This window comes from Salmo salar, chromosome ssa06 (assembly GCF_905237065.1).
Source record: "Salmo salar chromosome ssa06, Ssal_v3.1, whole genome shotgun sequence".
In the NCBI taxonomy this organism is placed as follows: Eukaryota; Metazoa; Chordata; class Actinopteri; order Salmoniformes; family Salmonidae; genus Salmo; species Salmo salar.
Genome location: NC_059447.1, coordinates 20,183,765 through 20,210,743, shown reverse-complemented (window position 1 = coordinate 20,210,743; position 26,979 = coordinate 20,183,765). Strand labels below are relative to the sequence as shown.

The window sequence follows — 26,979 nt, the reverse complement described above, 5'->3', positions numbered from 1 at the left end:
CACACACACACACACACACACACACACACACACACACACACACACTATCTAGTCAGTGATATAAAGTTAAGGGTCTGAGGAGCTGCACAAATACATTCATTCTAATATGACTAAGACAATCATCAAAGACAACCAATACTTAATTGAAGACTCTGTAAATGGTAGAAATGTCCTCCTTTTAAAATTGTGGAATCCATGGTTACAAGATTACTGATCCTATGGAACCTCAATTATAAAGTATTGTAATTGTTTTGCTTTATTTTTGTGCGTCTACAACAACCTCCTTCAATCCTGGTCCTGAAGACACACAAAGTGTACAGGTTTTTTGTTTTAACCCAGCATTAACACACCTAGCACATCTTGATTCAACCTCTCAAATTGCTTGATGATCAGTTGATTCGCTGAATCAAGTGTGTTAGTACTGGGCTAGAACAAAAACCTACATGTGTGTGTCTTCAAGATCGGTATTAAAGAACACTGATCTAACAGTCAAGTCTACCATAATCCTTCACCATGACAACAGGCAGCTCCTACTTATCCTTAACAACACCTGTGAGACTGCTCCTGATTGGATGGTTATCTTTCCCAATCCCTTCCATCTTTGATGAATTCACTCACTGAGAACATCTTAACATCCACAGATCCGTTTTTTAATAAAAAGTATCTTGTAATGTCTAATGCACCTCTGAGACCCACTATATATTAACAGGAAATGTCAGCAGGGTTTCAAAACATGTCAGGGGACATGGTAGTGATTACGAATCAAATCATCTAAGGCCACCACTAAGGACAAGGACGTCTATGCCACGGATACCTCTTCAAAGGTGAGTGGTTTCTCTCGCTGAGAATCTCTGTGATGAACTCTTTGACTAGAGAGGGCTCCCATTGAATGATGGCCATCTGTTCAGATTCAGAGCCTCCCTCATCCTCCCACCGTCCCTCCATCATCACCTCCTCCTCCCCATCCGTCGACAGCAGTATAACAGAGACAGTACCAAAAACGTCCCAATGTCAAAGCGAGGTTGATATGTCACAGAGGAATTCCTCAGTTGTCACTCTCCATTCCCATTTACAAATGGCTGGCTATAAAACCTAGTAATAAGCAGCCGCCATGATGCTCGTTTATCAATCCCTGATCACAGTCAAAGCTCATCGTCAGACACTGTCGGAGCAGTAATACAGCCAAAAAGACAGGCAGTTATCCAGGCTGAATGATCAATCTGTTAGATTGCTTTTCCGCATGAACGAGTGGAGAGATGGTTCTCAACACTCTGTTGCTGGGTTGTGAGTTCTGTTCTGCTGTTTGTGCTCAGCAACATTCCTACTTGATTTCTCAACTTTTCTTCTTCTTCTTGTTCTCAAACATTCTTTCTCTCACTTCAGATAGATAGATTGTTGCTTATCCATACACCAACCACATATCTCTTCTCTCCTCCACCTCTCCTCTCCACCACCTCTCTTCTCCTCCATCTCTCCTCTCATCCACCTCTCATCACCTCTCCTCTCCACGTCCTTTCCTCTCCTCCACCTTTCCAGCCCTCCACTCTAAATGTCTGTTGACATTTGAAAAGCTCAAAGAGTCCCAGAATCGGGTCATCATCAAGGTCGGTCGTCAGGGAAACCCTCCACACTTCCCCCCTCACGAGGAGATGCAGATAGGCTTGCCGTTCTTATCGTACTGGTATACCAGCATCTTGATGCAGTGGGAGTTGGCAGGGGAGATCCAGGGGCTACTAGTGATAGAGAAGTTGTGTCCAGCATAGAACGGCGGCGGCTGCTTACGGCATCGGAACAACGTCCGGAGAACAGTGGCCGCCATGGTCCGGAAACGCTTGCTGATGAAACAGTAGAGAAAGAAGTTGACCCCGGTGTTGAGGAGAGCTAGCATGTTCGCCACATCGGTTAGGAGGTGCAGAAGGCGGGCGGGACCCGGGGACGCCGGCGGAGCTGTGTACAGGTGGTAAAGGATCACGATGGTGCGTGGTGCCCAGAGGACAGCAAACACGGAAGTGATGGCGAGCAGGATGGCGGTGGTCTTGCCCGTGGAGTAGCCGCGCAGGCGGAAGCAGCTGCGACGGCGCTGGAGCTTCCTGACGATCATTGCATTGAGGGAGAAGAAGACGGAGCAGGGGAGGAGATAGACAGTCGCGCAGTGCACCCAGACTAGCACATGCTGCGCAGCACTACTACTACTACTCCCCCTTCCTCCACTTCCTGTACCACCTCCAGGTAAACCATGCCACAGCTCAGGCCACCAGTAGTAAGGCGCCGCAGACACCAAACACCCCATATAGACGCCCATGATGACCCGCCGTGTGCGGGCCGGGTAGGAAACGCTATGATACTTCAACGGGTGACAGACTGCAATATAACGGTCAACGGTCAAGGGGACCGTGATCCAGATGGAGGTGTGGATGGAGGAGAACTCCAGGACCTGGACTGCCTTGTTGAGGGAGGGGGGAAGGGGCGCGCCCAAAATGAAGTCCTCCAATATGAAGTCGACGAAGACGATGAGCAGGAGGACCAGGATGTCAGCGGCGGCAAGCGCCAGAAGGTAGTTATAGGAGGACTTCTGACGCCGTAACACCAGCTGGGAGAGGATGATGACAGTGAGTATGTTGGCTGGATGAGGGGGAGGGGGAAGGTTATGAGGGTGACACAAGGGAATAGGTTTGGGAGATGAAGGAGGGGGGAAGGGATAGGATGGGGAGGCACAGATGGGTGGTTTATGGAGGGAATGAAAGGAGAGAAGAGGAGAGGAAGCGAGTGGCCGAGAAATTGAATAGGTGAGAGTTGAGAAAGGAAGACGAGAGGGAGAGATAGAAAGCAGAGTGGAAACAAGTTGTTGCAACGAAAGAAAGGAACGGATGTGAGGGGGGAGAGTATGAGCCAAGGGTCAGATATATGGGGAGATGAATGGAGACAGAGATAGAAAGGAGAGGAAAGTGATGGGGAAATTACATGAGAGGAAAAGCATGGAAGTGAAGAAAAAATAATGATGAGAGGTTGAAATTGAAGGTGGAATGAAAACGGGTTATGCCACAGGAAAATGAAAGAGAGGAAGAGAGTTAGTTTTACTGGGGAGGTCATTGACAAGGAACAACACTCATTCAGCCAATCAGAAACAGCACACACTCTACCTATATAGAGCACACCCATGTACATGCACATACACACACACACGTCTACACAAAGTTTAATTTGTCTGCCATTTATTGGCATAAAGAGAACCAAATAACAACCCTTTACATAACCCTAACAAGTGTTGTGTTCGAGACCACTTAAAGCGAGACTGATTGAAGACCAAATCAAATCTGAGTCAAGACCAAAGAACGGAGGAGGGCGAGACCGGTCAAGACTGAGATCTGGAGGGGGACAAGGGTTCCGTGACGAGTCAAGACCGAGACCAGAAAAATGTCCAATTCAAGACTATGTTGTAGATTTTACAAATCACCACCATAGTAAGAGTTCTAAATGAGTATTATAACGAAGGAACATTGGATAAACCCTTTCAAGCTTTCTCAGCTAGTTGGTCGTCAAAATTGCACTAATAAACGATGGGGAATTGTAGCCTCCTAGTCCTTCTGCAGATTGCCTGCCAATGCATGCTTGTCCCAACCAAGCACCCAAGCTAACTGGCTAAAATTGGCTAGCTTGTGAGCTAGCTACTCCCAGACACAAATGAGAGAACACCTCACTCTGACCATTTTTCTCGCTGTAGCAGAGCTGGTTAGGCTGTTTACATGTTATCTAGAGTGTTATCTAGTCTAGTTCTTGAATAACTATGACTTTCTTTGTCTATATTTACTGACACTGGTCATGTTCAGCAGGAGTTTCGGATTTTGCAAATTCATTAGTTGTTTTGCACTCAGACGTGAGTGCTCTGAAATCGGAGAAGATAGGTAGAGTGAATTTGCAACACAAGAGATATGCTAACTGTATAACAGTCGTTCAAGTTCTTGCTAGATAACTAAATGACGCATTCATCTCTAGCTGTGTATAGCTACCGAAAAAAAACATATGAGGGGAAAAAGTCAGTCACAGCCACTCTTCCAATGGCATGAAATGACATCCACCTAGCAGCTAGCTAGCTAGCTAGTTATCTAGCTAACATTAGGCTCTGTGTTTTTAGCTTGCTAGTTTGATTATATTGACATTCCCAGCCGTAATTACATTCGTCCGTTTTTGTCCAGAATATTGAGTAATTGAAACGGAAACAGTGCATGTGGAGGCAGCAAACAATGTACCAGGCCAGCTGTGATTTACAACCTGATAGCAATACAGTGAGGGAAAATAGTATTTGATCCCCTGCTGATTTTGTACGTTTGTCCACTGACAAAGAAATTATCCGTCTATGCAAAACATGACTTAGTACTTGGTGGCAAAACCCTTGTTGGCAATCACAGATGTCAGACGTTTCTTGTAGTTGGCCACCAGGTTTGCACACATCTCAGAAGGGATTTTGTCCCACTCCTCTTTGCAGATCTTCTCCAAGTCATTAAGGTTTCGAGGCTGACGTTTGGCAACTCGAACCTTCAGCTCCCTCCACAGATTTTCTATGGGATTAAGGTCTGGAGACTGGCTAGGCCACTCCAGGACCTTAATATGCTTCTTCTTGAGCCACTCCTTTGTTGCCTTGGCCGTGTGTTTTGGGTCATTGTCATGCTGGAATACCCATCCACGACCCATTTTCAATGCCCTGGCTGAGGAAAGGAGGTTCTCACCCAAGATTTGACCTTACATGGCCCCGTCCATCGTCCCTTTTATGCGGTGAAGTTGTCCTGTCCCCTTAGCAGAAAAACACCCCCAAAGCATAATGTTTCCACCTTCATGTTTGACGGTGGGGATGGTGTTGTTGGGGTCATAGGCAGCATTCCTCCTCCTCCAAACACGGCGAGTTGAGTTGATGCCAAAGAGCTCCATTTTGGTTTCATCTGACCACAACCTTTTCACCCAGTTGTCCTCTGAATCATTCAGATGTTCATTGGCAAACTTCAGATGGGCATATATATGTGCTTTCTTGAGCAGGGGGACCTTGCGGGCGCTGCAGGATTTCAGGCCTTCACGGCGTAGTGTGTTACCAATTGTTTTCTTGATGACTATGGTCCCAGCTGCCTTGAGATCGTAGACAAGATCCAACCGTGTAGTTCTGGGCTGATTCCTCACCATTCTCATGATCATTGCAACTCCACGAGGTGAGATCTTGCATGGAGCCCCAGGCCGAGGGAGATTGACAGTTCTTTTGTGTTTCTTCCATTTGCGAATAATCGCACCAACTGTTGTCACCTTCTCACCAAGCTGCTTGGCGATGGTCTTGTAGCCCATTCCAGCCTTGTGTAGGTCTACAATCTTGTCCCTGACATCCTTGGAGAGTTCTTTGGTCTTGGCCATGGTGAGAGTTTGGAATCTGATTGATTGCTTCTGTGGATGGGTGTCTTTTATACAGGTAACAAGCTGAAATTAGGAGCACTCCCTTTAAGAGTGTGCTCCTAATCTCAGCTTGTTACCTGTATAAAAGACACCTGGGAGCCAGAAATCTTTCTGATTGAGAGGGGGTCAAGTATTTATTTCCCTCATTAAAATTCGAATCAATTTATAACAATTTTGACATGCGTTTTTCTGGATTTTTTGTTGTTATTCTGTCTCTCACTGTTCAAATAAACCTACCATTGAAATTATAGACGGATCATTTCTTTGTCAGTGGGCAAACGTACAAAATCAGCAGGGGATCAAATACTTTTTTCCCTCACTGTACTTTTTTGGACTACCAAGAAATGTATTGGTGAATTATATTAATCATATACTGAACTGCATCCATCTATTCTGCCAACAATGCCTTAGTGTACGTCATGGAACGTTGAGTCAAATATAACCTATTTTTAAAACGTCTCTAAAGTTGGTTTTGCAGCATAAACTGGGAATTTTATATTTTTTACTGATTATGATTGTCTGTTTGTTTCATATCCGCAAAGTAGTAAAAACGCTGTAAGTTCCACTTTAAACTTTAGGTCACCAGTTACTTTGTTTGCTAAATGTGAATTGTTTTTTTGCAATGGGAATTAAAAGTTGTACATTTCGATTGGGAAATTGTTAATGGTTGTGTTTTTGTATTCTTATGATTGGGACCTACTGGCTTATTATGTCCTAGTTTATGGACTGCTTATCCTTTAACATCATGCTGTGTGTGACTGCTGTCTTTCCATCAGCCCTATGCAGTGGTGAAGTGGTGCTTGGAGAAGTGGGTATACTCTAATTTTGCCAAAAAGTTCGGCCCCCCCAGCGAAGGAAAGGCACCCTGTGTGAAAAATCCTATGTTTTCTTGTGTTTTTTTTTAATGAGTTTTCCTATCGATTTTTCTAATTGTCACTCTCAAAATCACACCTTTTTTAACAGAAAAAAGACAAAAATGTGATGGTCTAAATCCACAACAATGTTTAAACTACATCAATCTGATTGGGTGGGCCTGTCAGGGCCTGGCTCCCTAGCGGGTGGGCCTCTGTCCACCCAGGCCGGTCCATGTCTACGCCCCTGATGCAAACAGCACATGATGAAAATTGCGCATCACATATAGCCTACCAACCAACACTTTTTCAATAAATGGTTTGCATACCCATTGTTGCCTTAGTTAGCATATACTGGTAGATATCATATGTTGAAACGTCTGTCCTACCCTACCAGCTACCGATGTCATTCTTCTGTGAGCTGCTCCATGCCAAAACCAGTTGAGAGATGCACGCTCTTGCTGCCTGCAAATGATATTCCACTGAAACTAGGCTATGTGTGCAGCACGCATGTGAATATATTTCACGTACTTTGCAATTGTGTAGGCTACTTTGTGCATGATTTCTCTATTGTACTACATAATTGATAAGTTGTATCAGTAGGGATTAAGAACTGAGTGTATGCTTATACCTGCATATACCCTCCAGTGCACCACTGGCCCTTTGTGTTTTACAGAAAGTGCACTCTCCTACATGAGAGCTCTGGTATTACAGTTGCTGTCCTGTCAGAATCATGAACCTGTCACACGCTGAAGGCCTGTAGGTTCACCACTACGCAAACATGTCTATTGTAGATATAAAGGCTGTTAAGATATTCATGTTTCAAGGAAGGAGTGTATATATTTGGCCTGGCGAAGTGGTTTTATGGGCTGACTCAATGGAAGCTGATAGTTAGGAGTTTTTTACTCCGCTGGTCTCTGCTGGTCTCTGGAAGAAATGATGAGTCCTCACTGTCAGAGACTGAGTCACGACCGAGTACAAATGTATCCGGCACCAAGACAAGACCAAGACACTCAATATGCAGTCTACTACAATGCTGACCCTAACCCTAACCCCTTTCTAAAGACTAATAATTTTCTCAGTAGAATATTCCCTGTGACCATTTTTCCCTCTCCTCTCCTCTCCTCTCCTCTCCTCTCCTCTCCTCTCCTCTCCTCTCCTCTCCTCTCCTCTCCTCTCCTCTCCTCTCCTCTCCTCTCCTCTCCTCTCCTCTCCTCTCCTCTCCTCTCCTCTCCTCTCTCTCCCCCTCTCTCCTCAACCTTCCCTCTCTCTCTCTCCCTCCCTCCTTCCTCTCCCTTTTCAACCTCATCCTTCGCTCCCTCCTTCCATCTCTTTCTCACCATATCCTTCACCTCCTCCACCCTCCACCTGCTGAGTTGCAATGTGGCACTCGCGGGTCCATTAGTTAGCCCGATTAAATAATAATATACGGCGCCACAACAAAACCAGGGAACAATGACAGCGCACCGTCACGGCCTTGCTGAGTCGTTGAGGCTCCGGCTGGCCCAGATAAACAGTCCAAGGACACCATCCTCTTTCTCCCTCTGTATTTTCCTCCCCCTCTTGATTCTTCCTCCTCTCCTCACGCCTTCACTCTTTCTTTTCTTTTCTTTTCCTTTCTTCTTCTTCCATCTTTTCTCTCCCTTTTCACTTCTCCTTCCCTCCTCATTCGCCTCTTTCTTTGCTCTCTAACTCCCTCCCTCACATTTCTTATTTCCTCTCTCCTTCTGTCCTTCCCTTCTGTCCCGCCCTTCTGTCCCTCCCTTCTGTCCTTGATGGAGCATGGGGAATGACTCAGGGGACATGGAGGGACAATCACAGTTTTCTATAATTTTCTCCCAGTCTCACTCCCTCCCTCCCACCCTTCTTAAGGGTTGTGCTGGGCCATGGTGAATTGATCATGAGCAAGATGTGGGGGATAATCACAGTTTTCTATAACTTTTCCCCCCTCCCTCTCTCTCTCTACCTCTCTCCCTGCCTCCATCTCTCCCTCCCTTCATCCCTCCCTCCCTCTGTCATGCTGGGACAATCACAGTTTTCTATTATTTCCTCCCTCCCTCCATCCCTCCCTCCCTGCCCTCTTCCTGGGACTCTGCCAGTAGTAGGAGAAACGTGGACACAAAGGGGTCTATATGATTTAGCCTGCTGTACTAAGGCAAAACCAACTGTGTGTGTGTGTGTGTGTGTGTGTGTGTGTGTGTGTGTGTGTGTGTGTGTGTGTGTGTGTGTGTGTGTGTGTGTGTGTGTGTGTGTGTGTGTGTGTGTGTGTGATTTCTTGTGTGTCAACAAGTTCAATGGTCATGCGTGTGTACATGTGTAAGTACATGTGTGTGGGAAACTGCATTGTACCTCATGATGGTATAAAAGTGTACACCTTGGGAGAAAAGTGGAGATTTTGGAAGTAGCCTTAAGCGTAAAGAGAACATGTGCAAGCTGTCAACAGCTGTCAAGATCTGTGCTTTTGTAACCAAGCGAGCTCTGTTGATTAAATCAGAAGTTTCCCTTTACATCTAAAATGGCTGATTCCAATGATGTGTGTTGAAGGCAACCAGGCAACATTCATCCCTCTTTGTTCTCTTGCAGTAGATAAAGCTGCTGTATGTCTGTCCATGACATTTTTGACATTGATTTGCATTGTTATGTCACAGAGACATCAATGCACTTAGCACGTCACAGGACATCTAGCTAGATGAAAGAGGTCTGTGGTGCCTCTCCCTCCACCTATCTTTTTCCTCCCCCCACCTCTCTCTCTCCCTCTGTCTCTCTCCTTCTATCTCTCTCTCCCCCTCTCTCTTTCTCCCAGTCTGTCTGGTAATAGACGTGGGATTGGATTAAAGATGGCAGCTCAGAGTCTAGTCCATCACATGTCACACCTCTCTGCTATCAGCTGATTACTAATGACAAAGCAGGCTCCAGATAATGACTAAAGATGTCCTTGTCAGACGCAGGCGGAGATGCCCAGGCACACGGGCATGCGGGCACACACACACGCACACGCAAACGCACACACACATTATCAGTTTGCTTTGCAGCATTTCAGGTTCTCTCTCCTCTCCAAGTGTAATGGGATAATCCAGCAGACGATCCCATCCTGTGTGCTGCTGATCACTCACCAGTCAGCCTCCCGGACACTCATCTAGCCACTCAATTGTTTTGTTGTTGAACTTCACTTCATTATGCTACTGATGTTGTTCCAGAGTGGAAAGTTAAATGTCTCTCGCTCTACTATCTCATCCTATCACTCTCTGTCTGTCTGTCTGTCTGTCTGTCTGTCTGTCTGTCTGTCTGTCTGTCTGTCTGTCTGTCTGTCTGTCTGTCTGTCTGTCTGTCTGTCTGTCTGTCTGTCTGTCTGTCTGTCTGTCTGTCTGTCTGTCTGTCTGTCTGTCTGTCTGTCTGTCTGTCTGTCTGTCTGTCTGTCTGTCTGTCTGTCTGTACATCTGCCTGGAGTACCTGAAAGCGTAACCAGGTGGTTTCTCTCCTTGCTCCTGCGTGTCTCTGTGTCTCTGTGTGTTTATGTGTATCAAAGTGTGTCACTAAGCCTTAAGCCACCTGGGGAGAGACATTAGAAGATGCCAGCAAATCCAACGCAATGGATTCCTCAAATAATAATCCTCTAAACTCTCCATCTATCTCCTTCTCCCTCTCTCTCTCTCTATCCAGCCCTCTTTCTCCATCTATCTCTTTCTCTCTCTCTCTCTCTCTCTCTCTCTCTCTCTCTCTCTCTCTCTCTCTCTCTCTCTCTCTCTCTCTCTATCCAGCCCTCTTTCTCCATCTAACTCCTTCTCCCTCTCTCTCTCTATCCAGCCCTCTTTCTCCATCTACCTCTAAAGAGGGATGACCATATGTGGAATTGAAATGGGGTGTTTTTCCGTGGCCATGGTATTATTCAGTGAAAAGCCAGGCACTCCCTAGTGAGACAGGGACTTGAACAGACGGACAAAGGGAATCGGATGTGCGCTTGACATTTCCATTTAGCCACAGCCAGCCTCCACTGGACGGCCCATTCATTTCAATTGACTGCTGCTCTCTGTCTCTGTGTGCATCCCAAATGGCACCCTATTCCCTGTATAGTGCACTACTTTAGAACGGGCAGGCAGGGTGGCTCTACTCGACATGCGGCTCGGTCCAGGAGGGAACCATCTCTACCAGGGGAGGAAGGGATGATGACAGACTGAGAATAAAACAGACAACAACCATAAAGTGCTTCCCTTGTGCTTTCTTTCTCTCTCTCCCACTGTGTCTCTTTCTGTGGTTCTTTCTGTGGTTCTCTCTCTCTATCTCAAATTCTCAAATTCAAACTCTCTCAAAATATTAAAATCAAATAAAAATCAAAGAACAATTGCCTCTCTCTCTATGTCTCTGTCTCTCTCCCTTTTCACCTTTCTCTTCCCTCTGTCTCATGTGTGACCATGACGTTGGGAGAAATAGGCTGGAGATGAGGGCAGCCTGGGCTGTCTCCAACTGAGTTGGGATTAGAATGACCTGTGGGGAGAGAGAGAGAGAGAGAGAGAGAGAGAGAGAGAGAGAGAGAGAGAGAGAGAGAGAGAGAGAGAGAGAGAGAGAGAGAGAGAGAGAGAGAGAGAGAGAGAGAGAGAGAGAGAGAGAGAGAGAGAGAGAGAGAATGGGGGCTGTTGCCACGTGTTTGTGCGTCTCTACTCTGCTGCTTCTTTAATATAACAGGGGACGAGGCCAATGACATTGTTGGGGGAGGAGGAGGGGGGAACGATACACACACACTCTGATACACAAACATACTGACATGCACATACTGACATGCACACACACACACACACAGACTGAGACACATAGTGCTCCCCGAGGTGTGTAATGATGCTGAGTCATCCCCCTTAAAAAAGGAGGTGTAGAAACAAGCCCCATTGCTCCGGCGGAGGAGAAGACAGGAGAGGCACAGTTTAACCCTGTAGAAAGAAGAGGTAAATACATTAGATGATGCCACACTATGGCTGCCTCCCAAATAGCACCCTATTTCATGCAGAGTCTTCTGTCAGACAGATGCCGCAATCTACACCCTGGGCCTGGTAGTGCTACACAGAAAAAGAGAGTCAAAATTTGAAAAGAGAAAGGAATTATGAAAATAAGATAAATGAAATGAGAGAAAAGACTTGCAATTACGTTTTTGGGATGATGAGGAAATTGAAGTTAGACTCAGGCTGCATATCTGAGGGAGTCAGCTTAATCAGTCTGGTGGACGTGTTGTGTGTGTGTGTGTGAGAGAGAGAGAGAAAGAGAGAGAGAGAAAGAGAGAGAGAGAGAAAGAAAGAGAGAGAAAGAGAGAAAAAAAATGAAAGAGGGAGAGAGAGAAGGAGAGGAGAAGGAGAGAGAGTGAGAAATAAGAGAGGGAGAGAAAGAGAGAGAGAGAGAGAGAGAGAAGGAGAGAAGGAGAAGGAGAGAGGGAGAAATAAGAGAGGGAGAGAGAGAGAGGTGAGGGGCAGAATAGAGAGAAGGTTAGACAGAAAGTAGGAGAGAAAGTGAGGTAGGAGTGTAAGATGAGGTAGGAAAAAGTTAGGTGAGAGGTTGATTGAGAGCGAAAGGGAGAGGAGAGGCAGATATAGTTTAATGGAGAGAGTGAAGATGTGGATGAAAAGAGAGGTAGTGATGGAGGAGGTAAGGGAGTGGGAGGAAAAGAGAGGTAGTGATGGAGGAGGTAAGGGAGTGGGAGGAAAAGAGAGGTAGTGATGGAGAAGGTAAGGGAGTGGGAGGAAAAGAGAGGTAGTGATGGAGAAGGTAAGGGAGTGGGAGGAAAAGAGAGGTAGTGATGGAGGAGGTAAGGGAGTGGGAGGAAAAGAGAGGTAGTGATGGAGGAGGTAAGGGAGTGGGAGGAAAAGAGAGGTAGTGATGGAGAAGGTAAGGGAGTGGGAGGAAAAGAGAGGTAGTGATGGAGAAGGTAAGGGAGTGGGAGGAAAAGAGAGGAAGTGATGGAGGAGGTAAGGGAGTGGGAGGAAAAGAGAGGTAGTGATGGAGAAGGTAAGGGAGTGGGAGGAAAAGAGAGGTAGTGATGGAGGAGGTAAGGGAGTGGGAGGAAAAGAGAGGTAGTGATGGAGAAGGTAAGGGAGTGGGAGGAAAAGAGAGGTAGTGATGGAGAACTTAAGGGAGTGGGAGGAAAAGAGAGGTAGTGATGGAGGAGGTAAGGGAGTGGGAGGAAAAGAGAGGTAGTGATGGAGAAGTTAAGGGAGTGGGAGGAAAAGAGAGGTAGTGATGGAGGAGGTAAGGGAGTGGGAGGAAAACAGAGGCATGATTGAAATATCAAAAGGCAGTTTCAAAGGTCACACGCACTTTGAACCTTATGACAAACATTTGCCCTTTTGTCTTATCAAAGAGTCTGATTAGACTGAGCAACCAATCCACCAATCCATTCACTCTATTTATGTTGTACATCTACGATCCAATCTTGGCTATACACCTAGAAAGAAAGGGTTCTGCGGTTCTTCGGCTGTCCCTGCAGAATAAACACTTTTTGGTTCCAGGTACAACCCTTTTTCTTAGAATATTCTATGTACCCTCTCTACAAAGACAGATGTTGAGTTTATTTCTTTATTTATCTCGTCTCCCGTGAACTAACACTTAACCATACACTGCTGTGTGCTTTCATAGATCAATACATTCCTAAAGAGAGAGATGGAGGTGGAGAATATAAATATTTTAGAGTAGGAGAGAGAGGGTGAAGACAGAGATACTGAATGAAAAAGAGAGAGTGACAATAGAGGTAGAGATAGAGAGGGCAAACTAGAAAGAGAGAGAGAGAGGGCTAGGATAGTTAGAGAGAAAGAGAAAGAGAGAGAGAGGATAGTTAGAGAGAGAGAGAGAGAGAGAGAGAGAGGGGTGAGAATAGAGGCAGAGAGCGAGAAGAAAAGCTAAGAATAATTGTAGAGCGAGAAACAGAGACAAGCAAATAAGAGAGAAGAGGAGAGAGTAGATAGAGAAAGAGATGCCGGGCCAGGTTTGTATTGATGCCACTGCAGTGTTGTGGTACTGCCTGATGAGACCTTTAGATTCTTCAGAGCACACAGTCTATTGAACCAAACCTTGTTGTTCAACTCCTGCTCTGCTCTCACTGTCTATAGAAGCTCTATAGCAACCTGGAGATGAGGAGAGAGAGAGAGAGAGAGAGAGAGAGAGAGAGAGAGAGAGAGAGAGAGAGAGAGAGAGAGAGAGAGAGAGAGAGAGAGACCAAGAAGATGAATAGGAGATGATAGAACCAGAGAGGGAGATAGAGTTTTGTAGGGGAGGATGAGGGAGAGACCAGGAAGTAAACAACAAGAAGAGGGGCAGAGGGAGGATGTAAAGAGAGGATAATAAGGGGAGGAGTAGGATGAGAGGAGGGGTATGGCCGGCAGATTGGGAGATGAATGTCAGTTCCTGGGAGCTATTCCACGACTACCTAATGATTAGTAAACATTGACAAATGAGATCTAAGTCCTCCTTTAAACAGTGCTGTGCGGTACTGAGCGAGCCTTAAGGATACTGTACACCTTTCTCAGTGTTTTCTCACAGTTTAACACTGCCTAGTTGGTTTTTATGTGGGTAACGGATGCACTTTCAACACCAGTCAGAACTGTCACTGTGTCAACAGCTTTAAAAACACCTATCTTCCCACCTCTCTCTTCCCTCTCTCCCTCCTCCCTCCTCCCCTGTCATCTCTGGCTCATCTCCTCCCTGACAGGCCGCTGCCTGATGGATATAACACTGGTTATTTCCTCCTCCTCTTCCTCCCTCCATCATTTCCCCAGACAATGCCTCACTTTAGGAGGATGAGAGCATCCTCCTCTTTCCCTCCCTTCCTGAGACCGTCCCCAAAGCCCCTGTCCCTTCCCTCTGTCAACTCCGGTCCCTACATCCTCCTTTCCTCCTCCTTCCCTCCATTCTCTTCATTTCAGCAGTACACAAGAGAATCTTCTCCCTCCCGTCTGATATAACCTTCTGTCACTTTTCCTTCCCTTTGTTCTTCCTCCACTATGACTGTCGCTTCCCTCCATCCTATCTTCTCTCCCTCCATCCTATCCTCCTCTCTGTCTCCCTCCATCCTATCCTCCTCTCTGTCTCCCTCCATCCTATCCTCCTCTCTCCCTCCATCCTATCCTTCTCCGTCCATCCTATCCTCCGCTCTCCCTCCAACCTATCCTCCTCTCTCTCTCTCTCCCTCCATCCTATCCTCCTCTCTCCTTCCATCCTATCCTCCTCTCTTCCTAAATCCTATCCTACTCTATCCCTCCATCCTATCCTTCTCTCTCCCTCCATCCTATCCTCCTTTCTCCCTGACACACATGCAGTCATGCACACACAGACACACACATAAATACACACGCACACAAGCACAGACAAACAACGCACACCTCCCCAATGGGGCAAGCAGATCAATTGGTATTGGTATACATACACCAAACTCCCTGAAAACATACAGTACACATACACCAAACTCCCTGACTACACACAGTACACATACACCAAACTCCCTGACTACATACAGAATACATACACCACACTCACTGACTACATACAGTATACACACACCAACCTCCCTGACTACATACAGTATACATACACAAAACTCCCTGACTACATACATAATACACACACAAAACTCCCTGACTACATACATTATACATACACCAAACTCCCTGACTACATACATTATACACACACCAAACTCCCTGACTACATACATTATACACACTCCAAACTCACTGACTGCATATAGTATATAGTACATACACCAAACTCCCTGACTATGTGCAGTATACATACACCAATCACCCTGAGTACATACAGTATACCCACCAAACTCCCTGACTACATACAGTATACAGTACATACACCAAATTCCCTGACTACATACAGTATACAGTTCATAGACCAAACTCCGTGAGTACATAAAGTAAACACACACAAACTCCCAAACTGCATAGAGTATAGATACACCACAATCCCAGACAACATACAGTATACATACACCAAACTCCCTGACTACATACAGTATACACACACCAAACTCCCTGACTACATACAGTATACACACACCAAACTCCCTGACTACATACAGTATACACACACCAAACTCCCTGAATACATACAGTATAAAGTACATACACCAAACTCCCTGACAACATACAGTATACATACCCCAAACTCCCTGACTACATACAGTATATACACACCAAACTCCCTGACTACATACAGTGTACATACACCAAACTCCCTGACTACATACAGTATACACACACCAAACTCCCTGAATACATACAGTATAAAGTACATACACCAAACTCCCTGACAACATACAGTATACATACACCAAACTCCCTGACTACATACAGTATACATACATCAAACTCCCTGAATACATACAGAATACATAAACCAAACTCACTGACTGCATACAGTATACACACACCAAACTCCCTGACTACATACAGTATACACACACAACTCCCTGACTACATACAGTATACAGTACATACACAAAACCCCCTGAAAACATACAGTATACACACACCAACCTCCCTGACTACATACAGAATACATACACCACACTCCCTGACTACATACAGTATACACACACCAACCTCCCTGACTACATACAGTATACATACACAAAACTCCCTGACTACATACAGTATATACTACATACACCAAACTCCCTGACTATGTGCAGTATACATACACCAATCTCCTTGACTACATACAGTATATCCACCAAACTCCCTGACTACATTCAGTATACAGTACATACACCAAATTCCCTGACTACATACAGTATACAGTTCATAGACCAAACTCCATGAGTACATAAAGTAAACACACACAAACTCCCGAACTGCATAGAGTATAAATACACCACAATCCCAGACAACATACAGTATACATACACCAAACCCCCTGACTACATACAGTATACACACACCAAACTCCCTGACTACATACAGTATACACACAAAACTCCCTGAAAACATACAGTATACACACACCAAAATCCCTGACTACATACAGTATACATACACAACACTTCCTGACTACATGCAGTATACATACACCAAACTCCCTGACTACATACAGTACACATACACCGAACTCCCTGACTACATACAGAATACATACACCAAACTCCCTGAATACATACAGTATACAGTACATGCACCAAACTCCCTGACTACATACAGTACACATACACCAAACTCCCTGACTACATACAGAATAAGAACACCACACTCCCTGACTACATACATTAAACACATACCAAACTCCCTGACTACATACATTATACACACACCAAACTCCCTGACTACATACATTATATAGTACATACACCAAACTCCCTGACTACATACAGTATACATACACAAAACTACCTGACTCCATACAGTATACATACCAAACTTCCTGACTACATACAGTATACAGTACATACACCAAACTCCCTGATTACATGCAGTATACCTACACCAAACTCCCTGACGATATACAGTATAATACAGGATACACACCAAACTCCCTGACTACATAGATTATACACACCAAACTCCCTGACTACATACAGTATACAGTACATACACCAAACTCCCTGACTACATACAGTATACATACACCAAACTCCTTGACTACATAAAGTATACATACACCAACCTCCCTGACTACATACAGTATACATACACAAAACTACCTGACTCCATACAGTATACACATCAAACTCCCTGACTACATACAGTATACAGTACATACACCAAACTCCCTGACTACATGCAGTATACATACCCCAAACTCCCTGACTATATACAGTATACATACGCCAAGCTGCCTGACTACATACAGTATACATAAACCAAATTCCCCGACTATATACAGTATACAATTAATCCACTAAACTCCCTGAGTACATACAGTATTCACAAACAAACTCCCTGAGTACATACAGTATACAGACAACAAACTCCCTGACTACACACAGTAAACACACCAAACTCCATGACTACATGCAGTATACATACACCAAACTCCCTGACTACATACAGAATACATACACCAACCTCCCTGACCACATACAGTATACACACACCAAACTCCCTGACTACATACAGTATTCAAACACCTAACTCCCTGAACACATATAGTATACATACACCAAACTCTCTGACCACATACAGTATACATACACCAACCTCCCTGACTACATACAGTATACATACAGTATACATACACCAACCTCCCTGACTACATACAGCATACATATTCCAAACTCCCTGACTACATACAGTATACATACACAAAACTACCTGACTACATACAGTATACACAACAAACTCCCTGACTACATACAGTATACAGTACATACACCAAACTCCCTGACTACATGCAGTATACCTACACCAAACTCCCTGACTATATACAGTATACATACGCCAAACTCCCTGACTACATACAGTATACATACACCAAATTCCCTGACTATATACAGTATACAATTCATCCACCAAACTCCCTGAGTACATACAGTATTCACACACAAACTCCCTGCCTACATACAGTATACAGACACCAACCTTCCTCACTACATACAGTATTCATACACCAAACTACCTGACTACATAGAGTATTCATAACCACACTCCTTGACTACATGCAGTATATACACACCAATCTCCCTGACTACATACAGTATACATACACCAATCTAACTGACTACATACAGTATACATACACCAATCTAACTGACTACATACAGTATACATACACCGAACTCCCTGACTACATACAGTATACATACACCAAACTCCCTGACTACATACAGTATACATACACCAGACTCCGTACACCAAACTCCGTGACTACATACAGTATTCATTCACCACACTCCCTGACTACATGCAGTATACACACACCAAACTCCCTGACTACATACAGTATAGATACACCGAACTCCCTGACTGCATACAGTACACACACCAAACTCCCTGACTACATACAGTATACCTACAGTACACATACTCCAAACTTCCTGACTACATACAGTATACACACACCAACCTCCCTGACTACATACAGTATTCATACACCAAACTCCCTGAGTACATACAGTATTCATACACCAAACTCCCTGAGTACATACAGTATACATTCACCAAACTCCCTGACTACATACAGTATACATACACCAAATTCCCTGACTACATATGGTATACATACACCAAACTCTCTGGCTACATACAGTATACATACACCAAACTCCCTGACTACATACAGTATACATACACCAAACTCCCTGACTACATATGGTATACATACACCAAACTCTCTGGCTACATACAGTATACATACACCAAACTCCCTGACTACATACAGTATACCTACAGTACACATACTCCAAACTTCCTGACTACATACAGTATACACACACCAACCTCCCTGACTACATACAGTATACATACACCGAACTCCCTGACTACATACAGTATACATACACCAAACTCCCTGACTACATACAGTATACATACACCAGACTCCGTACACCAAACTCCGTGACTACATACAGTATTCATTCACCACACTCCCTGACTACATGCAGTATACACACACCAAACTCCCTGACTACATACAGTATAGATACACCGAACTCCCTGACTACATACAGTATACATACACCAAACTCCCTGACTGCATACAGTACGCACACACCAAACTCCTTGACTACATACAGTATACATACACCAAACCCCCTGACTACATACAGTATACATACACCAGACTCCCTGACTACATATGGTATACATACACCAAACTCTCTGACTACATACAGTATACACACACCAAACTCCCTGACTACATACAGTATACCTACAGTACACATACTCCAAACTTCCTGACTACATACAGTATACACACACCAACCTCCCTGACTACATACAGTATTCATACACCAAACTCCCTGAGTACATACAGTATACACACACCAAACTCCCTGACTACATACAGTATACATACACCAAACTCCCTGACTACATATGGTATACACCAAACTCTCTGACTACATACAGTATACATACACCAAACTCCCTGACTACATACAGTATACCTACAGTACACATACTCCAAACTTCCTGACTACATACAGTATACACACACCAACCTCCCTGACTACATACAGTATACATACACCAAACTCCCTGAGTACATACAGTATACACACACCAAACTCCCTGACTACATACAGTATACATACACCAAACTCCCTGACTACATACAGTATACATACACCTAACTCCCTGACAACATACAGTATACACACACCAAACTCCCTGACTACATACAGTATACATACACCAAACCCCCTGACTACATACAGCATACAAGACTGTAAGCAACCTAGCTAGTGACTACACACATGCATCAGGACTCTGTTAACAGTAAGCACAGGAGCTGCTCCCTGGTGAGACGTTGGTTAATTGGTTGTGAATAAAAAGGTACAGAGAGTTATTGGCATCGGAAAGCAACAGCAGTAGAACAGCTGCAATGGTGCATGCATAAACTCTTTAAAAAACTTTAAAGGGTTCTTCAGCTGTCCCCATAGGATAACCCTTTGAAGAACCCTTTTAGTTCCAGGTAGAACCCTTTTGGGTTCCATGTAGAACCCTTTCTACAGTGGATTCTACATGTCACCAAAAATGTTCTACCTGGATCCAGAAGAGTTGTACCTGGAGCCAAAAAGGGTTCTCCTATGGGGACAGCTGAAGAACCCTTTTGGAACCCTTTCTTCTAAGAGTTTATAGCTGTAGGACCTAGTATAGCACTGTTTCAGATATTCCTCATGGTATGACCTAGCCTGGCTACACCAGGACTGAACACTGTTTCAGATATTCCTCATGGTATGACCTAGCCTGGCTACACCAGGACTGAACACTGTTTCAGATATTCCTCATGGTAGGACCTAGCCTGGCTACACCAGGACTGAACACTGTTTCCGATATTCCTCATGGTATGACCTAGCCTGGCTACACCAGGACTGAACACTGTTTCAGATATTCCTCATGGTATGACCTAGCCTGGCTACACCAGGACTGAACACTGTTTCCGATATTCCTCATGGTATGACCTAGCCTGGCTACACCAGGACTGAACACTGTTTCAGATATTCCTCATGGTATGACCTAGCCTGGCTACACCAGGACTGAACACTGTTTCAGATATTCCTCATGGTATGACCTAGCCTGGCTACACCAGGACTGAACACTGTTTCAGATATTCCTCATGGTGTGACCTAGCCTGGCTACACCAGGACTGAACACTGTTTCAGATATTCCTCATGGTATGACCTAGCCTGGCTACACCAGGACTGAACACTGTTTCAGATATTCCTCATGGTGTGACCTAGCCTGGCTACACCAGGACTGAACACTGTTTCCGATATTCCTCATGGTATGACCTAGCCTGGCTACACCAGGACTGAACACTGTTTCAGATATTCTTCATGGTATGACCTAGCCTGGCTACACCAGGACTGAACACTGTTTCCGATATTCCTCATGGTATGACCTAGCCTGGCTACACCAGGACTGAACACTGTTACCGATATTCCTCATGGTATGACCTAGCCTGCCTACACCAGGACTGAACACTGTTTCAGATATTCCTCATGGTATGACCTAGCCTGGCTACACCAGGACTGAACATTGTGCTTTTGTGTGGTCTAGCCAGGCTAGGTGACACCAACCATAAACAAGAATCCCCCAAAAATGATGTCCTCTCAATAACATGCAGTAGAGACGGTCAAACTCTCTATGGTATAAGAAGACATTATTTCATTCCACAACCACCACATAAAAGTCCTCAATCATTTTTATGACACCTAACAATGCTGTAACAATACCTAAACTTATGCTTGTGTTTCATTGCTTTGCCTAGGCTACAAACCATAACTTCAATACAACAACTGAAAAGTTGAATTCCTGTTAGTCACACATAAGCATAGACACAGACTATAACACATCCCCGGCCCAGTGTTGTGGTACTGTAGGGTACTGTAATGTTTGCTGCTGCCTGAACACGACAGCCTGAACACGCTGGTTTTGTTCCCATAGAGCAGCAGCCTCGTGAGGCAGAGAGAGAGCGCCCGTTAAGAACGGGTGAGCGATTAATTAAATAGGTGGCAATTCGTCATAGCTCTGTCGTCTGGCTTCCTCACTCAGGTCTCAGGGTGCTACTTCACTGACTCCACTGTTATTAATCTCTCTCCCTCTCTCTGTCGTTCTCTCTCTTCACCTCTCTCTTTCTCTTCTAATATCTCTAGCAATTTGTTTTTCACTTCTCTCTTTTTGCTCTCCATGTTCACCTCTCTCGCTCTGTCGTTCTCTCACTCCGTTGTTCTATTGCTCTGTCGTTCTCCCTCTTCACCCCTTTCTCTCTTTCCCTCCAACTTCACCTCTCTATCCTTCTTCATCTCTCTCTCTCTTTCTCTCACTCTCCTTCTCTGGCTCTTCACCTCTCTCTCCTGTTCTACGTCTCTCTCCCTTCTCACATCTCTTTCTCTCCTGATCTTCCTCTCTATTTAAACTTCTTTCTCGTTATCTCTCTCATTCTCAGTTTCACTTTTCACCCTCAAGTCACTTGCACATCTTTTCCTCGACACTTATTCTTTTTGTCCTAGAAATAACATTCTCTTTCTCACATCGTCTCATCATGCACTCTCTCTACCTCCATCTTCAAATCTATCCATCCCTCTCTCTTTATGTCTTTCTACATCGAGGTCACTGTAAGTAACCTAAAGACAAGATGATTTACATACGTACCCAAAGCCCACAGCAGTCTCAGAACAGACTAATGGCACAGTGTGTTAATTACATCCCACTGGGAGAAACACTGGTTGAATCAATATTGTTTCCATGTCATTTCAACAAAATTACGTCGAACCAACGTGGAATAGACGTTGAATTGACATCTGTGCCCAGTGGGAGTGCGACTAACCCCAAGCTACAACACAGACAAATAGGTATCTAGGCAGCAATACTATTACTCCAAATGAACATTACAGTCAAGCTATCAGTCCAGGTCAGGTGGGATGATATGTCAGCAAAACTACTGGAGTAGAACAAGTAAAAATCAACCATTTCAAAATCAGAAGATTCAAACTCCTACAATCTTCCAAGGATTCAGCATGCAGGGCTGAAAACATAATTGATTGTGGTCAGCTACTACAGTATAGATTTACCTTCCAACAGAAAAATGGAGCCCGAGGAGGTAAAAGGAGCTTTCTTTCTTCAAGACAGCAGGCGACGTGCAGGAAACATTTTTATGATAGTTTGGCAAACAAAGCACTTCTATTACTTTGAATTGCAGATTCCCTTATTGAGAACAGAGTGTACATCTTCAAATCTCTTACTCCTGATCCATTGTACTAGAAAGTAGGACATCCCTTATGAAACTGTTATCAAACACAGATCACAGTATTACTGCTCAGAATAAGGGCCAGTCAATTCACTCCACACTCTACTTAAAACTAGCACTGAGTGCAATAACCTCTTTTAGTGAATGCATTTAAAACATGCAATGTTGAAAATAAAACTGGAATATAATACATTAAAGCACGTAGGGTAATAGCTTTCGAATTGAGGGTTACAATCTTTTTTCCCTGTTGAAACAAATTGAGGTGAAGTTCTGGTCTGGAGCTGAAGCAGAGTGAATATATCTGCTATAGCCTCAAGGGCAGAACATAGACTTTAATCATAGATTGGACATCAGCATTTGTCCTGACCCCTAGCCTCTCTCTCCCTCTCGCTCTCCCTCTCGCTCTCCCTCTCGCTCCCTCTCACTCTCCACAACACATAGAACCAGACCAGAGGTAATATGTGACATATACAGTGCATTCGGAAAGTATTCAGACCCCTTGACTTTTTCCACATTTTGTTTCGTTACGGCCTTATTCTCACATTTTTTCCCTCATCGATCTACACACAATACCCCATAAGGATGAAGCAAAAACAGGTATTTAGAAATTGTTGCAAATGTATTAAAAATAAAAAACAGAAATACCTTATTTACATAAGTATTCAGACCCTTTGCTATGAGACTCAAAATTGAGCTCAGGTGCATCCTGTTTCCATTGATCATTCTTGAGATGTTTCTACAACTTGATGGTAGTCCACCTGTGGTAAATTCAATTGATTGGACATGATTTGGAAAGACACAAACCTGTCTATATAAGCTCCCACAGTTGACATAGCAAAAACCAAGCCATGAGGTGGAAGGAATTGTCTGTAGAGCGCCGAAACAGAATTGTGTCGAGACACAGACCTGGGGAAGGGTACCAAAAAATGTCTGCAGCATTGAAGGTCCCCAAGAACACAGTGGCCTCCATCATTCTTAAATGGAAGAAGTTTGGAACCACCAAGACTCTTCCTAGAGCTGGCCGCCCAGCCAAACTGAGCAATCGGGGGAGAAGAGCCTTGGTCAGGGAGGTGACCAAGAACCCGATGGTCACTCTGACCGAGCTCCGGAGTTCCTCTGTGGAGATGGCAAAACCTTCCAGATGGACAACCATCTCTGCAGCACTCCACCAATCGGGCATTCATGGTAGAGCTGCCAAATGGATGCCACTCCTCAGTAAAAGTCACATGACAGCCTGCTTGAAGTTTGCCAAAAGGCACCTAAAGGACTCTCAGACCATGAGAAACAAGATTCTCTGGTCTGATGAAACCAAGATTGAGCTCTTTAGCATGAATGTCAAGCGTCACGTCTGGAGGAAACCTGGCACCATCCCTACGGTGAAGCATGGTGGTGGCAGCATCATGCTGTGGCAATGTTTTTCAATCGAGCAAAGTACAGAGAGATCCTTGATGAAAACCTGCTCCAGAGTGCTCAGGACCTCAGACTGGGGCGAAGATTCACCTTCCAACAGGACAACGACCCTAAGCACACAGCCGAGACAACGCAGGAGTGGCTTCGGAACAAGAATGTTCTTGAGTGACCCAGCCAGAGCCCGGACTTGAACCGGATCGAACATCTCTGGAGAGACCTGAAAATAGCTGTGCAGTGACGCTCCCCATCCAACCTGACAGAGCTTGAGAGGATCTGCAGAGAAGAATGAAACTCCCCAAATACAGGTGTGCCAAGCTTGTAGCTTCATACCCAAGAAGACCTGAGGCTGTAATCGCTGCCAAAGGTGCTTCAACAAAGTAAAGGGTCTGAATACTATTTTTAATACATTTGCAACAATTTCTTAAAACCTGTTTTTGCTTTGTCATTACGGGGTATTGTGAGTAGATTGATGAGGATTTTTTTGAATCCATTTTAAAATAAGTCTGTAACATAACAAAATGTGAAAAAAGTCAAGGGGTCTGAATACTTTCCAAATGCGCGGTTATTACAGTGGTTATATGCCACTATTTTAACACATTCTAATGAGACTATTTTGCCCAGACTGGGTAAGTGTTCATCCATAGACCACAGAGTAGGGAAGCAGACATAGAAAATCTGTCTTGTGAATAAACTCATCAATAAGCCTTTACAGAAACGATGAAGTACTGTAAGTAACCCAACAACACGATGGCTCGTAGGCTATGCACCTGAAAGCCACGGCAGTCTCAGTACAGACTAATGGTACAGTATGTTCATTTAAGTGTGTCTACCCGCAGCTATAACACAGACAAGGAGTTCTCTAGGAAGCAGCGTGTTTTACTCCAAACACATATTACAGTCAAGCTATCAGCCCAGGTCTGAACTGACCCATACGTCTTTGGATCAGACATGACTGGGATGCATCAATATCTTTCAGAGGTCAGAGAGCCGGTTAACACACAGTATGTCCTAGAGGTCAGGGAGCCGTGTCTGTGTAGGAAAGACAGTCCCAAACGATGTCTTAGAGGTGACGTCTACGTAGGAAAGACAGTCCCACATTATGTCCTAGAGGTCACGTCTACATAGGAAATAGTCACACTTCAGGACCAGTCATCACCTGGATAAATCCTTCAGGTCTTTCTTTCTGCTTCACATCATTGTAATTCACTGGGTGAATAGAAGCCGGATGATTTAAAAGAGGTGAAATTTGAGCTGAGTAACAGAAAATGAAATCCCTTTTTTCATTTGTCTGGCTTTTTATCTCTGTTGATCTAACAGACCGACGTGCAGGTGAGCACACACACACAAGTAGTTCTGTGTTTGTGTGTGCGGCATGGGCACACACACACACTGGCACAGACACATGCACACACACTCGAGCACACAGATAAGACAAGGTCAATATGAGATATAAATGAATGACTGGAGCAGCTGAGCACAAAACACAGACTTCAAACACAAATACACACTCACTTAGAGTATAGCAAACACACACACACTGTCATACAAACACAAACAAATACATATTCACAGAAAATACATATACGTAGTAAGACAGGCACAACACACACACACAAACAATGCACACACTGTCACACACACACACTCTCTCTAATCCATCCTCTCCCCCCTCTCTCTCTTACCGGGCAGGCCGAGGCAGAGCAGGGCGCTGTAGTAGATGACGGGTAGTGGTCCGAGGGGGCAACCCTGGGGAGTGTCGGCCAGCTGCTGCCCCGGGCTCCAGGCACTGCTGTTGGGGGGGGAAAGGAGGGTGAAGATGTGGCTGTGCTCCATGGCCCTCCTCTTCCTCCTGGTCCTCGTCCTCAAATGCTCAGGAGCGTGTGAGCTCAGCTCGGCTCGGTGTCGGGGAAGCCCAGAAACACACACACTCTCACAGACCCAGACAGCAGGACTGAGACAGAGAAAGGGAGAGAGAGAGAGATAGAGACGGAGGGAGAGAGGGAGAGGGAGAGAGAGAGAGGGTGCTCTGTCCTTGGGTGCCAGTCGGCATGAATGTGTGGTATGTGTTGAAGCTGAGGTTGCGCGAGCGTTTGTGCGTGTCTGAGTGAGAGAGAGAAGAAGAGAGAGGGAGGGAGACAGAGAGGGGAGAAGAGGCTGTAAGTGTCTGTGTGAGAGAGACAGATGTTGAGACACAGACGACACAGACAGGAAGATAAGAGGTGATATGTGTGTGTGATAGAGGGAGAGAGGAGGAGGGAGGGAGGAGGAGGAGAGTTGAGAGAGAAAGTAAGTGGGGAGGGAAGATGCTCCATGCATGTGTGACTAAGAGAGAATCAGAATGAACCGAGAGAAAGACAGAGACAGAGAGGATGGAGAGAGAGAAAAAGAGAGATTTAGAGAGGGAGGGGTAAAGACAGAGAGAGAGGGAGAGAGAGAGAAATTGAAAGAGAGAGAGATGGAGTGAGAGACAGGAGGGAGGGGGTAGAGAGAGAGCCAGGGCACACTAGAGGAGTGAGTAAGGAGAAGTGAGGGAGCAAAAGAGGGAAAAGCAGACGGGAAGGAGAGGAGAGAGGAGAGAGGGATAAAGATGATTTGGATATGTGTGAGTGAGGAGAAGACAGGAAGGCAGTGAGAGTGAGGGAGCGGAGGAAGGAGGAAGGAGGAAGGAGGAAGGAGGAAGGAGGAAGGAGGAGGAGTGGTAATGTTTCCCTTGTGAGAACATAGTATAGTCTACACAAAGAACATATCAAATTGGGGGGAAGACGAGATGACAGATGGGAGTAGTGTGTGTGTGTGTGTGTGTGTGTGTGTGTGTGTGTGTGTGTGTGTGTGTGTGTGTGTGTGTGTGTGTGTGTGTGTGTGTGTGATTGCTTGTGTGCCAACAAGTTTAACGGTTATGTGT

The 26,979-nt window shown here is 44.9% G+C and overlaps 1 protein-coding gene across 1 annotated transcript; it reads right to left on the bottom strand.

Moving 5' to 3' along the window:
- LOC106591224 (probable G-protein coupled receptor 139) lies at window positions 1-26,401 on the bottom strand. The gene is made up of 2 exons (XM_045719909.1): window positions 25,760-26,401; window positions 1-2,622 (listed from the first exon to the last, which is right to left on the bottom strand). Exons 1-2 carry the CDS (start codon window positions 26,391-26,393, stop codon window positions 1,640-1,642), a joined length of 1,617 nt encoding a protein of 538 aa, XP_045575865.1. The 5' UTR covers window positions 26,394-26,401; the 3' UTR covers window positions 1-1,639.
- Between the last annotated feature and the right edge of the window lie 578 nt (window positions 26,402-26,979).